Raw genomic sequence first — 15,817 nt, 5'->3', positions numbered from 1 at the left:
GAAGTTATGTATTCACAGTCTCAGCCTCAGACGACACGGACTGATGCATGTGGCACACTTATCTTTTTTATATATATATATTTTTTTTTTATGCAATTATGTACAAAATTAGTACAAACTTATTCATCTCACAACAAATATGAAAATATAAAATATACAAAAAAAAAAAAAACCAATGTGCATAAAGGGGAAAAAAGCCCAGTTAATTAACCAAATTAAAGTGACATAGTGCCTCATAAGTCTTTTTTGTTTTTAATATTGTGTAAAGCAGCACCGTATCATTTAATTTCTTTTATAAAATGTTCACAATTTGGCTTATCTTTAGCCCGTTTCTTTACATTAATATGATGTTTTCCAAGTAAAATAATTAGTTGTATAAGAAAAGAAATTGTACTTTTAGAATCAATGGTATCATGAACAAAAACAAATATAACATTATTCAATTCAATTTGTATTAATGTTCCAAACAACCTAGAAATGAAGTCAGACGTCTATCAGAATAATCTTGAGTCACACGCTGAAACTAAAGATGAATCAGATTCTTTAACAACACCACAACAGTCTCAAGAGTTTCCCTATCAATTCAAATCGTTTAAGTAATTCTTTAACAGGGTTAATTCTATGTAATGTTTTAAAAGATACCTCTCTTACTTTATTGTACTTTACTGTAATTGACCATACTTTCTTCCACTTAATGTTTCCATATTAAATGACCAAAAGACTGTGGAGCATGGCACATAATTCTTCTTTAACACATTTCTTATATATCTATAACTACATTTGTCTTTAATAATATTAATATCACTAATAAATATGTCACTACAAGTCCTTGGTTGTTGGTCAGAATTACCAGAAGAATATCCAGAATTATGTAATAATAATACAGCTTTACTAGGGATTGCATCAGAAATAACAGCATCTTTTGGTTTCACAGGATTTAAATGAATTCTGAGTGATAAAAGCAAACCATGTTCATTAAGAAACTGAGTAACAGTAAGTATCGTCATACCATGAATGATTAAAGAGAGATTTATATATATATACAAGATATCTCTGTTATTCCACACTAAATATCGATGTGGTGTAAAACTGCTTATAGATTAACTGCCAAGCCGACAGTGCCTGCTCATTGCCAATTTAATTTGGATTTTATTAATGGAAAAATTACATTTTAAAAGAAAATTAATGCCACCCAAAGAATTAAATATAAAGTTGGGGAATATATTTCAGACAGTATCTTTATGGCAGACTTAACTGGAAACACCTCAGGATTTTTGAAGTCGTCATCTGGTTGGTTGAATTCAACAGGATGTCCGGGAGACGCGTGTGTCGCGTTCTTTAACGGTCCGCCTGGAAACAAATACCGTGACGCCAAAGCCCCTCGTGGAAGAAGAAGGCTGTCATGTTTATAATTGTGACAATGGGCGTTTACCAGGATTTACCAACTAAACACTGGATTTTCAAAAGTATGTGAAGTTCGCGGCTCCATTGTTGCAGTAAACTTGCACAACATTCTTGAATGAATAATTTATTAGATGCACACCGGTCTGTTATTGTAGGGACATCGATTTTACATTTTCACGTCCCTATACATGACGCGGTACAAAACGAACTGTGATTGGTTGCGATACATGTCAATCAAACGTCCTCTTGGACGGTCCTTGGCCAGTGAAAGCTGCGATAGAGTCCAGATCTTCTGCTGTCCGTCTGAAGCTCTGTTTAATCAGAGGAGCCATGAAGACATTACATGTGCATAAATAATGTTATGAGATTAATGTTTTAAAAATAAGAATTTGAATATAGAAACATGATGGAAACAATGAAATTATACTTTTAAATATGAAACTACATCAGCCAGTAGGGGGCGACAAGTCACTGTCTGAGTGAGTTTATACAGTACATTAAATGATTTAAATTGTGATATAAGATTTTGTCCATATTGCCCATCTCACCTGTTAACATGGGCACGGAAAAAATACACGATACAAAAGGAGTATGTGTGAAACAGGCGTAAATCATTAATTCCCTGTGTGATCTGTAAAGGCATGTCCACAAACCTCTTGCGTTTCGTTTGGTCACACCACAAGGTGTCGCTGTGGCCTCAAAGATTCAGCACAGCCACTCTGAGTTAAAACACGCCCCCTCATTAACATACTACGGTGGCCCTGTAGTGCACAAGACAACAAAATTAAAAAAGCAAACATAAGTTCACAACACAACGGAAATGCTCCCGACCACTAGGGGGCTCTCAGAGCTCGGTAAAGTTAGTTTTCCTTGCCACTGTTCTATAGACCTTATTTACCAGAGAAACAAGCGCGCCGCCATCTTTAGAATATTGTCTTTGAACTTCCGTTTTTGCGGTAGCTCTGTATATTTCTATGGCATCGCTGTTGAAGAATAATTAGCTGGTGAAGTGGATTTACCTGTTGTAGAGTTAATGAAAGTTATCATGAGCATTGTTATGTTTAAAGCAGATGTCTTAACAAATGTCAGTAGACCGGGAAGATTTTAAAATGAGCAGTTCATTCATAAATATGTAAGATCGCTGTGGAAATACAAGCCGGAAGTCAAAGACAACGAGCGCAGCGCTGAAAAGGGGCGGGGCTACATACGGTCTATAGAGTCAACAGTCTTACAAAGATGTCAATACCATGATTAGTTTTAAGTATGTAAACATTGTATGTCGACATGAAATATTAATTCAAAAATCACCTACGTGCACAATAGTTTCATATTTATACCTGTGAATGATTTGACGCGCTAACGTGGCGCGTGATGAAGGGAACGTCTGCCAATTCCACCAAGTGGTTAAAACGTATAATTTGTATTCATTACAATGACTTTGTTTTAAAATTTAAAAACAGACATGTTCTAATTCCAAAGTTTGTTAGTTCCTGTTGGTAAGACTGACTTACTACAGGTGACATTTTGACAATACCTCCCTTCATGTACTTACAATAAACAATTATTTTCAGGAAAAAATCACTGTAATTCACCAAAAGATTTTTTTGTTGTTGTTCCAAAGCTTGTAGTAGTGACCAGACTGACTTACTACAGGTGAAATTATACCTCCCTGTATTTATTGTCAAAATGTCACCTGTAGTAAGTCAGTCTTACCAATAGAAACCTAATACAAGCTTTGGAATTAGAACATGTATGTTTTTAAATGTTAAAAGTAATTGTAATGAATACAAATTATATGTTATAACCACTTGGTGGAATTGGCAGACGTTCCCTTCATCGTGCGCCATGTTAGCGCGTCAAATCATTCACAGATATAAATATGATATAAATATGAAGCTATTGTGCATGTAGGTGATTTTGAATTAACATTTCATGTCTATACGTGGTTATATACTGTTAAAACTAATCGTGGTATTGATATCACTGTCGACTCTAGGCCTGTAGAACAGTGGCAAGGAAAACTAACTTTACCGAGCTCTGAGAGCCCCCTAGTGGTCGGGAGCATTTCCGTTGTGTTGTGAACTTATGTTTGCTTTTTAAATTCGGTTGTGTTGTGCACTACTGGGCCACCGTAAACCTACAGACAAAGAAATGTAGAAATAAATAAATGTAGACATAAATACATGAATAAATGTGGAAATAAGTAAAAGTGAAAATAAATAAATAAATAAATACATGTGGGGGAAAAAATACAATTATACATAAATAAGGAAATAAAAGTATAAATACTCATTTATTTGTTTACATTTCCTTGTATATTTATGTTTTTATTTAGCATGTATTTTTTATTTACATTTCTTTGTATATTTATGTATGTATGTATGTATGTATTTATTTTGGCAGCTTTGTGATTCCATATTGGCATGTGCCGCTAGAACTGACTCTTTGGCGCCTCCTAGCGGTCTGCAGGAGTATAGCCTGATGCTACAGCCTAACGTGCATAACGATATTTAATTAATACGTTGCTGACATATGATTTATTACATCGCGGAGTTTATTTGTACAACAAAAATGGATTTTATTTATTACATAATTACATAAAATTATTTTTGAAATATTAAAGCTACACCGAGGAAGGTCCTGCTTGAGCGAAACATTTGCTGAGTTTGTAAAATGTACCGAGCACTTTTTGCACTGTAAATAAAGAAGATTGCTAGTATCTCGACATTTAATTCATAACAAATTATTTTCAAGAACTGAGTTTTTTACTCTTTTTGGAAGGACCTGAAATATTAAAGCCACAGATGAGAATCTTGAGAAAGAGGAGAACAGCATGTGAGAAGTAGCATGTGAAAGTAATAGGATTTAATAGGTTGATTTTATTGTATTTAATAAATGACTTTAAATACTTTCAATGCCATCACATTTATGTAATGTTTTAAAAAGTAGCTACAAACAATAAGCGCATAAAATGATCATTCTGTTTGCGTTATTCTCCATCTGTCTCTTTCACAGGTCTGGGGTCACTGACGTCGATCCCGTTGGGTCTAATGACCGTCTGCAGAATGATACATTTTGACAATCAAATGTTTTGGAATGAGATGTTACTAACTTGAAGGAAGCAGCTCATCCTGCTTCAGAACAATTATGATCCAGAATGCATCATTTAATCCACAGTATATGTTAATACCTCGCTAAGAAGGGCGTTTTGACACAGAAGTGAATGTGACTGATCACACACATTACAGCACACACACACACATGTGACCGTGCAAAAGACCATGTGATCAAAGCTTTAAGATCCGACAAACTACTAACAATTTCTTTCCACTGTGATAAAATGCACTTGATTCTTCTTAAATTCATTAAAGATGATTCAAATGCATCAGTTTTGTGTTTCCCAAAGGCTCGTTCTCACCAGGAACGATAACTATAACGACATCGTTCTGTTTATTAGAAGTGCTGCAGTTTGTCGTCTGTCTCTTTAAATCTTTAGAGCAGGATGGATTCTGATTGGCTGTCAAAGTTTTTTCGTTCATCAAGCGTTCTGAAAGTGATTCCAGCGATACTGTTCCTCTGTGCGTTATCGTTATAATTGTGCTGTAGACTCATTTAAAACAGACATTTAGAATGATTTTTACAACTATATCTTTATCGTTATCGTTCTCAGTGGTGTGAACGGGTCTTAAGTGTTGTTCAGATGCTTATTCTGCATAACTACATTTTCAGAGAATTTAAATAATGTGAATTTTAGCACTTTCTCTCATTTCTTGTCAGCTGCATTAATATTCAACATGTTATTACTAGTACTATTGAGATTAGGATATCTTTGGTCTAAATAGAGAGTCAGTGAATAGTAAGTACTAGTACTTGTTTTTTCTAGACTAGTAAAATTTAACTAAATACTAGTCACAAATGGAATTTGGAATAATCAAATTTATATTTATGTACTAATATGTAATAATGGTTAAGTACTATTGAAATAAGTACTAGTAACTATTGTAATACTATTAACTAAGTACAAGCAACAAAAATGAACAATAATAAGTTAAAAATGGTAAAAAGGCTTGCCATACAGTGTGAATCTAAATGACAAAGTAAAGTGTTTTATACCACATGCTTGTAATTTGCTGATCACAGGTTGAAAGTTATACATCATCTTTATTGTATGTTGAGAAATCAAACCTTAAAAAAGCTTCAAGAGTCTGAGATCAAGGCCACTGAGACGGAAACACAACCCTCAAACCCTCTGGCTGAGAAAGAGCATGTTTTCATGACGGGTTTGTAGATGATGTGGACACAGATAAAGGGCAGATATTACAGTGTCTTCGCCGAGAAAACAATAAAACAAAAACATTCTATGAACACGTACTGTTTCATGCTGAGTGAAATGAAGAAATTCTCGCTCAATAATAATTCTGTGTAATTTGCCATTCTTAAAACATTGTTTCAGCCCACAAAACCTAATCTATAAAAAGAAAGGTCCCAAAAATTAGCAAACTCATCAATCATTCAATATCTGATTACAGCATAAAGAGCTACTCTATTGTGGATATGAACAGTTGATATTTCACCCAACAATTCTTCAACCGTTGGACTTACATCATGTGACTATGGGAGCAAAGCTTTAATTTTTAACCTGCACACCACTGTACGTACAGTAGATAGTGCTTAATCACAATCTCACTGCGATTATTTCACTGGTATCATACAACAGGAAACACAGTGTTGAATATAAAGGATACTAATGTGAATATCTCACTCTTTACTGTCACTTTTGAACAATTTAATACGTCCTTGATGAATTCTCTCTCTCTTAGACACACTATGTGTGTGTGTGTGTGTGTGTGTGTGTATATATATATATATATATATATATATACACACACTTCCGCTCAAAAGTTTTAGATTGGTAAGATTTTTTAATGTTTTCAAAAGAGTCTCTTCTGCTTACCAAGGCTCCATTTATTTGATCAAAAATACAGTAAAAACAGTAATATTGTGAAATACTTTTACAATAATAAAAAAAAGTTTTTAACAATATATTCACATAGAAACCAGCTATTTTAGCTTGCAATATTTCACAATATTACTGTTTTTACTGTATTTTTTGATCAAATTAATGCAGCCTTGGTGAGCAGAAGAGACTATAAAACATTTTAAAATCATCTTACTGATCTAAAACGGTGTCCTGAAGGCATTGTAGTACAAAATGTTAGATTGGACATGGTGCAGAATCACAGACTGACATTCAATTCTTGTGCCTATTTCTTTCATTTTCACTTTACTTGATTTGCAACCCAAATTTGTGCAAAAATACAACACAAATCTCAAACAGATCAATCAGATACATGGATCGAGGACAACAGCTGGCCAGCAGCTAATTAATCAGTGAACCTGTGATACCCGAGCTGCCTCATCAGGAATCCACACGTGTTCTCTATGAGTCTGATGTCTCTCCTTGGCATTTTTCGCCTCCATATGTTGATGCTGGCTGGTGATATGTCCCCTTCGTACATCAAGTTATACAAGTTTGTGGAGGTGGTGAACATCAGCTGATTCAGGGCCGAAGGAGATACGGGGACTCCAAGGAAGGAGTGTATCTTCTCGGCTGTGTCTTGAGGATAATTTACAACATCCTCAAACCTGACTTGAAGATAGGACTCTTCAGATAAGGTAGATGTGATTCTGAAGACAGCGGCCGTGTGAGCAAGCCACAGGTGAGCCAGCAACAACACAGGATTGGTCTCTGAACGGGATATGAGGTGCCACAGCGTTCTGAACTCGGCTGCGAATGCGGTCGGACACCTGTCACTGACCGTATCTTGTTTGAAAATGAGGGCTAGATGCTGAGGAATGTTCTTGAGCGAGTAAAGGCTAGGCTTGCTATTGTACAGCATCAGATAAACCCATGCACGAGGGTCCCTGACGACGTAGATGGCCCTCAGAGATGGGCCGATGACTTCTTGGAGAAAGGGCAGCTTAAGAGCCCAGCTGCCGCTGCACAGATTCAGGACGACACGGGCGTTAGGGTAGTCCACCGTGTGTCTCCTCAGCTCTCTCACATACTCCACATCCCTGTCGACTCGCACCCGTCCTTTCATTTCAGCCTTGGACTCTCGTCTCCTCAGTCTCTTCCTCTTGTCCTGGGAGAGACTGACTCTTTGGGCCGGTTTCATGTGGCTGGTGTCATGGAGTGGGATATTTTGCAGGAATAAGTGTGTGTTGTGGACCAGTGAATGCAGCCAGCCCTGAATCATTTTAAAACGCCCATACTGGGCTTCTGAGCGTGTCCATTCACAAGCATCTACTAAAGAGTCAAACTCAAACTCTGTTTCAGGTATATCCAAGTGTTCTGTGGGGATGCGTAGGTAGACAAAGTCTGTATTGTTGTAGAAAAGGTGCTTAAGGATGTCCGACCCGGAGCCGGGCAGCGTTGTGATCACTACAGTGGGTAGAGGGAGCTGATGCTGGTCATGAAGTGTCATTTGTTTGCTGAGCTCCGGGTCTGTGGCGGATCCGCGCCACTTTACTCCACACAGGAGCTGATCACAGCTGTTTGAGACGAACAGGAGCTCGGTTATCCACAGCATTAAGACAGAAAGCAAAGCGTAACGCATCAGTCTGCTAAAGCAAACGTAAAACTTGCGCTGTAGGGTCAAGAAAACAATTGCTACACACAGTGTTACCCCAGCCGCAACATTCACCGTAACTCCAAAGTCGAACAGATGATTGTGCAGCTTGGTCTGTTTGGAGACAAGCTGCGTCCCCAAGCCAAACCGGACAATATGATGTCTGTCTTCCACCTTAGCGTAACCCCCAAAGCCCAGGTAGCTTGAACGTGCCCCAATGTCTCTGTGATTTGTAACTATTGAAACAATTTTCTCAGTGTTGTTGATAACGAGAGAAAGTTTGAGCCCACTCTTACTGCTTTCAACGAACCTACAGTCGGAAACTTTCACGTAAGGCCCGTGCATCACATACGCCATTCTACTCACCGAATCTGTGAAAGGAAAGGTGACGTTGATAAACTGTGTCCACCTCTTTTTAAACTCTGCCTCCTGCTCAGCCTCCTGTATCTGTGTATCAGGACTGTGTCCCTGACTGTCAAACCAGAACATTTTGTAATGAGCATCCCAGACGTCCATCAACGCCCCATTGTACCTGTCTGTGAAACTATGGGGCACATACTTAAAGTCAATATCCAGATTGTGAAAGAACGCGCTGACCATGTTCACTGGTGAGTCGTCTCTTTTCTCAACATGGTCAACCACCAGGAGAGTCTGTGAGTTGAGGAGAAGCAGGGCTCGGTACACACTCTTCAGTCTCATGGCGGAGGAATACGCAGCGGCCGCTTCCCCGCTCACAAACATAGAGTCTCCGTGGGCAGAAGCGGCGATCAGCTCTCCTGCCGAGTCTCCGACCCCTTCGTCTGTCCAGCGCAGCCACTTGGCACATTCGCCAAGCTGTCCTTCCCAAGGGACATTACACTGGCTTGTCGGAGAAGGGCTGAACACTAACACGTTGTTTAAGAAGCTGTATTTGGGGCCGTATAAAGCCTCGGAAACAAATACTTGCCCATTCGGGGCGAAAGTAAATGAGTTTTGGTCGGGGTGCTCATGACCGGGGTTGAAGCTGTTCCAACCGTCCACCCATGAGTAAGGCTTGGCATGGACAATGTCAAACACTGCCCGGCCACCCAGCTTTCCAGACTTAAAAGAGACAAAGGTGTTGCCTTGGGCAACAGATAAACCAGCCCCGTAAGTCACCACACCCCAGTTTGAGAATATGTGCATCTTGGCCTTATTGTAGCCATAAGGTGGTTGTGGTGTAAGGTCGGGGTTATACCAGATAAACTCTGTGTGAAGTGTTGTCCAGCGCTGGGCCAAGGACTGACCCATGGGACCGTCTTTAGGCCTGTGCTTCCTAATCTGCTGTGCCAGCCAATTCCCTGACCCGTTTTTGATCACAAAAGAATCTAAAAAGACTAACTGGCTCTCTGGTCCGTAGAACCAGTTATAGTTTGAGTCCCCTATACCAACCGTCCTCTGGAACCCTGGAAGCAAAGTGGCGTAATAAAACCAGAAATGAGTGCGCAGCCAGTTGTTCTGTGTGTTGTCTACTTTGAAGTGGCGCTGCGCTAGGAAAACATACTGCGTAATTGACTTTGCTGTGTAACTCCCGTATGCAACTCCCTCGTCCAGAGAGCCGTCTACCACATGATTTAACAGAAACATTGTCTTCTCCATGTAATTTACAGATACCTGTTTCCAAACCATCGACTCTGTGACGTCATGTGCGCCCACAACTATTGCTCCAGTCAGAATAGCGACAATATTAGTGGTTTGATGGTTCTGAAGGAACTGTTTCCCCCAGCCCCGGTACTTTGATGTCTCGTAGAGCTCTCTGGTTGCAGTACAAATCTTCTTTAAGTACAGGTCTCGGCGCTGCTGGTCCAGGAGTGAGTGGATGAAGTCAAAAGCAGTAGCAAATCCAGTGAGCGAATGAGCCATTGGAACTTCATCATTGGGTGCGCTGGTTACTTTCCAGTCCGGATATTCCGACATTCGGTCCATAAACTTAATCAGGAAGTGCATGGCAGCAGTGTCCTCGGGATACAGTAAACAGTAAAGGGCCAGAGGAGGGAGATTGTTTCCATAAATCTCATTCCATTTGCTGGTGAACTCAACATGCTTTGTGGGTGGCATGTAGAGCGGGCCGGTGGAGAGCATGGTCAACACAGCTGTCCGGATCGCTTTAAAAATGTGGCTATGAGTTGTAGTTGACCTTTGCCTCAACAGTGGTATATCGTCTTGGTTAAAGTACAAGTTAGGATGAAGATTAGAGGCTTGGAGTTTCCGTAGCTCTGCTGGGCTGTTCTCAGTGAGCTGGAACTGTCCAAAGTCACTAAAAATATCTTTTCCTGAGGCATTAAAGACTCCAGAGAATGTAGGTCCCACTGCTAGAAATAGGGATGCTACAAATGTAGGCCACCCTATGGACCGCCAAGCCACCGTCCACAACATCTTCCTTTTTGTCCTTTTCTTGCTGGCTATAACGCTCCTTTCCCCCCTGATTTAATCTGGGCAGCTTCTTCCCACTTCACCTTCTCATTCAAAGGGATTTTTTTCATGGCATACAAATGATAATATCTGCTTGTTTCAGTTGTTATTGACTTGGACTACAGCAAGCGTTTTCTTTGGCTTCCGCAGCCTGATATGCTGTTGAAAAATAGAAACAAAACATGAGTGAAATTCTTGCAACTTACCAATATAAAAAAAAAAAAAGTGATATTAAAGGGGTTATGACAGAGGTGGGTGAGATGACCAAAATCCTGTATTGTATTTTTCATTTCACTATAACAATAGAATTTTTTTTCCTGGGTTGTTGCGCCACCAAAAAGTTTGATTCCAGTGAAATTTCACAATTCTCCACACCAATTTCGATATCACAGCAAAAACAACACTAGACTAACTAATATAGGTAAAAAAATCCTCAAACAATTATTAAATAAAATTAAATAAAGTCATCAAATATGCATAATTTTCTCTGTACATTGAATTATTTCACTGCTCCTGGCTATGGAAACCCATTTCTCTACTTCAGAAGGATCGATATAAGGAAAGAGGGCTGAGGCTTATTTTAATGAAGTACCTGATCTCTTCAGTGGAGGATTTTGTTTGTTCAGCACATTTCAGCACAGACTGTTTATGAGCCGTGCAGAAGGCCTTGCAAATAAACTGTCATTGATTGATAACTGATACTGGACTGACGGCAAACCGCTGGTTTCATTCTAATGTTTCAGTCTAATCTGCTGATGTAATATTTATGGCAGAATGAGCTGACTTTCAGTGTTATTTGTTTTTGTTTCCGGGTATAATGCTGCTACAGACTGTAGTGTTTGTGCTTTTGAGATGATCCAGGTCAGTTTATTTATAACTGTATTTAACCAGTTACAATTATTCACCATTGTAGGGTTAAAATGAACAAAGACAGCTCCCTCTTCCTTAAAGGTGCTGATTGTGTCAAGCTCTACAGGCTGTTGCTGATGGCACACCTTCAGTACAGCAGCCTGATGATTGACAGTCTGACTGTCTCAGATTTGGTTTTGGTCTCATGGTCAAGGAAATGACACAAAGAAGACTGTCACGTATGTCTCTTCTCTCTGGTCTCAGCTCCTGATTCCTCCTCTTCCTCTCTAAACTCTGCCAACCTGGGCAACATTAGACCAGAGCTCAGTATCGTCTCTCTGCTTCTACACTTTCTCTCTTTCTCTACCTTTCACTCATCTCTCAGGTTATATTCCACATGCACGCTGCTACAATTAATTGAACGTATATTTGTGTGTGTGTGTGTGTGTGTGTGTGTATTTATGATTTGTATAATTCTTCGGGAGTGTTCGAGCTGCTATATCATGATTCCCAACGGACAGAGGGCAAAACCTTGACCTAAAATCACCCAATTTGCTTCGTATCAGTCGCACAGGATTAATTTGAGGACATTTGTATGTAAATGAATTGTTACTTCGGATGTTAGCTGCATTTAGGCAGGATAAGCAATATATGAAATCATTAAAATGGGTGTGTTTACTGCACACTAATGACAGGTAATTAATTGATCTAACAAATATATTTCTTTATATATGTGATTATGCAGGAAATAATAAACATAAACATATATCATTTGAATGTACAATAAATATTACAATACAAGCAGCTGGAACTAACTCGATCTGCATTACAGTCCCCCTGTGGTGAAAAATAAAGTTTTTAATGTTGTTTATATGTCTATGTGGTGTTGCTTTAAGACAAACCATGTGCAAATTCATAAGTCAACACCATTGCTGAATTTTTTTAGTGATCTAAAGACAGTTTCAAAAACGTGGTTTGAAATCGCTGGTGTTTCTTGCGTCACAAACTAACCTTGTAACCAATCACATCAATGTGTGGGCGGGCTTTAGCATATCATTAACTATGACTGCTCTGAAGCAGGGGAGTCTCAAAAAGGGTTATCCTGGTATATTTTTCTGTTGATAGGAAAATTTGGGTATATTTAGCAATATAGCAAGTGTTTGATGTATATTATGGTGTTATGATGAACTATATGCCTTTCTCCACTGACGTTCTGAGTTGTTTAAAGTGTTTCTAAGGATACTGATTGTTAGAAGACACTGTCTGACTCGTGAATGGGAACATGGTTTGTGTAACATTAGCAACACATTAAGCAAAATGCTAATCATATTAATTACCGTTATGTGTCTGACGTTGTACCTCAGTAAGTTGACCAAGCGGATCTCTGAGCTCGTGGTGGGGCTAATTAGCATATTCATAGATCTGTGTATACTAAATGAAGGGTGTAGAGTTACATTCAAGCTATTTTGAGGCATGAAAATTTTTTCATAGGAAAAAATGTTTAAATATGTCATTTTGGTGATCAAAAGAGTTTTAATGGATACTACAGGGGGACTTTAAGTGTTTGGCATTCCACACTTTGTTTTTCTTTAATTAAGTGCATCATCCCGTTATCTGAAGTGCACTTTTTCTTTTTGGATTTTTCAGAGTGAACACTAATCGCACTATATATACTACAAAGCAGCAGAGAATAGTGCACAAGTATGCAAATTAGGACGCAATTTAGTTTTAACTAAACGTTAACATAATGCTACTATTGTATTACAATATAGTCAAATTCTAGAAACTGATTATTTCCGTTGCTGATATTAGTAGCAGTGGTTGTAAAAGACAAGAAACGTGCAGGTTTTTTTAACCATTATACTATTTTTCACCATTTTAACCACATGAATCACTGTCATGAAAACACCTACAGCAGGGATTCAAAACACCTAAAGACTTCAGCCAATCAGAACACTGAACTGCAGCTCAAAACTGAGAGAAATCGGTCACGTATTACTAAATTTCTGTAAAAGTCCTGTCATGACCCCTTTAACATCAGCCTGTGAACAGCAGTGAACTTACATGTGGTAAAGAGCTCAGAAAATGTCCAATCTGAAATCTGCAGAGAGAATGAGATGATGAGTGATGTGTGGTGTGAGGTGTGAGTCAGTAATCCATTCATTTGTAAGAAAAATCCGACCTAGTTGTCTGTAATCCATTAAACTGAGCTGCCAGGTGATGTTTGTGATTGTGAGTGTGTGCACGCGCATCTGCCCATCATCGTCATCATCATCATCGATCCTCCATCAATCAGCCCGATCATACCTCTGATCATAACACACACAGACGCGACACGATCATGATGCATCACTATCTGACATTCTCAGGAGCGGATCTGTATTCCTAAGGAGTAAAAACATGTCCGTCGTCTGTTATCCACCGGCGGACGCGCGCATTCACCGTGCACTGCAGACAGATGTAGAAAAAGAACGCAAGTTAATGGAAAGTTCGAGTAGAAACGGAGAAAAGGCACAATCCACGGCATCTTGAATAACGGATATTCCAGTGTCCGTCTAATGATCCTCAGAGATGACACTTCTGATGTCTGTTTGTCCGCATCCATCTGCTAACGCGTGATTTCATTGCGTTCACCGCGCCTGATGTTCAGCGCGTTCTGCCATTTGTCTGCGGCTCCGGTGATGACACTGACGTTACCATAGTGACCGCTGACGGTAGAGGGCGCTCTCTCTCTCTCTCTCTCTCACATACACACACACACACACACACACACACACACACACACAGATATGGAAGAAAATTCTTACAAAATTGTTCTTTAACAATATATATGATATAATATAACCCAACCTAACCATAACCTAAATTAATACCTAAATAAAAAGAAATAACATAATCAATAAACTTCCTTTTATAAAAGTGCACGTCCAGACGATTTACGGCCAACAAGAGGGTAGAGATGAATATAACATTAAAGACATTTGCTGCTCATTATCACAGGTTAAACTCTGTTGAGACTTAAAGTCACCATGAAATAGAAACAGACCATTCTTGTTTTTGTGGAATATTGCAGTGTTTGATTTATCTGTGCACATCATCATTATTGTGTTAAATTCATGTTCTGGTAATCTTGAATCAGAATATCTTCTCCTCCCTCTTGCAGCATCTCTTCTCTGATGATGAGGGCGGGGCAACCTGTCACTCACATGAGATCCACCAATAGCAAACCACAACCATCCAATCAATTCCCCACAGACAAAATCAAGCCCCGCCCTACATTTGTTCTTGTTTGAGAAGCGTTTCACTCTGATATACGACACAATAGAGAAGAAATAACTAACTCAACTTCCTTTTCATGCTGACTTTAAAGAGATCTGATGTTTTATTGTTCTCTCCTCTGTCTGTATGTGAGTAACAGCATATATCTGCTGATATCAGTCCTGTCAGGTGTGTGCTTGATATTAAGCCAACATCATGTCAAATACAGTATATCACACACACACCATCTCATGTGTCGTTCTGTCTCTTTGTGATTGTGGACGCTGTGTTCATGAGTCTGTGTGTGTAGTAATGGGCAAACATATTGAACATAAACACAATAGACAGCATGGATGCTTATTAAAAATATCATCAGAGAGATTTCGACTCTTCGCACTTGTTATTTTCTCTCTGATCTTCCTGTTCTGCAAGCTCAAGGTTTCTGCTCAGAAATTCTCATCTCAGTGTTTCTGATTCCTGAATTGTGACATAAAAGATTATTCATTATCATTTTGGGTTATGAGCTTCATGAATAACTATCCAGAGCCTGAACTTTTTAAAGATACTTTGTCTCAGATGTTTCTCCTTCATGAAAATAGATACATTTACATTTAATCGTTCATTCTGGATCAGTTGCAGAGGTTAGACAGTACATGCTGGAAGGACTGCCAAGAGATCTTTACAATAGTCCAGTCTGGATAGAACAAGAGCTTGGAAGAGGAGTTGTGTGGAATGCTCCGATAGGAAGGGCCCGATCTTCCTAATGTTGTATAAGGCAAATCTGCAGGACCGGGCAGTTCTAGCAATGTGATATCTGAAGTTTAACTGATCCTCAATCACATCTCCAAGGTTCCTGGCTGTCCTGGATGGAGTTATGGTTGACAAACCTAGCTGAATGAAGTTGTGATGAAGTGTTGGGTTGGCTGAGAACACAAGCAGCTCTGTCTTGACAAGGTTGAGTTGAAGGTGGTGGTCCTTCATCCAGCAAGAAATGTCTGTCTGGCAGGCTGAGATGCGAGCAGCTACTGTTGGATCATCTGGTTGGAATGAGAGGTAGAGTTGTGTGTCATCAGCATAGCAGTGATAGCAAAAATGACATGTAGATGGAGAAGAGAAGCGGTCCAAGCACTGAGCCCTGAGGTACCCCAGTAGCTAGATGTTGCGTCTAAGACACCTCACCCCTCCAAAAAACCAGACTGGTTGTTGTCAGACTGTGCTGTGTAGGGATGGTAGAGGCTTGGTTG

At 39.2% G+C, this 15,817-nt stretch overlaps 1 protein-coding gene across 1 annotated transcript; it reads right to left on the bottom strand.

Moving 5' to 3' along the window:
- Positions 1–5,545: 5,545 nt before the first annotated feature.
- On the bottom strand, positions 5,546–13,995 carry LOC127506411 (dermatan-sulfate epimerase-like protein). The gene is made up of 3 exons (XM_051882882.1): positions 13,498–13,995; positions 13,380–13,416; positions 5,546–10,625 (listed from the first exon to the last, which is right to left on the bottom strand). The coding sequence occupies exon 3, from the start codon at positions 10,428–10,430 to the stop codon at positions 6,789–6,791; it is 3,642 nt and encodes a 1,213-aa protein (XP_051738842.1). The 5' UTR covers positions 10,431–10,625; positions 13,380–13,416; positions 13,498–13,995; the 3' UTR covers positions 5,546–6,788.
- Positions 13,996–15,817: the final 1,822 nt, after the last annotated feature.

The sequence above is a fragment of the Ctenopharyngodon idella genome, chromosome 23 (genome assembly GCF_019924925.1).
Source record: "Ctenopharyngodon idella isolate HZGC_01 chromosome 23, HZGC01, whole genome shotgun sequence".
Lineage (NCBI taxonomy): Eukaryota > Metazoa > Chordata > Actinopteri > Cypriniformes > Xenocyprididae > Ctenopharyngodon > Ctenopharyngodon idella.
This window is presented reverse-complemented; position numbering and strand designations above follow the sequence as displayed.

Excerpts from the sequence above, each read along its gene's own strand:
- LOC127506411 (XM_051882882.1), bottom strand. The coding sequence starts at position 10,430 with ATGTTGTGGACGGTGGCTTGGCGGTCCATAGGGTGGCCTACATTTGTA.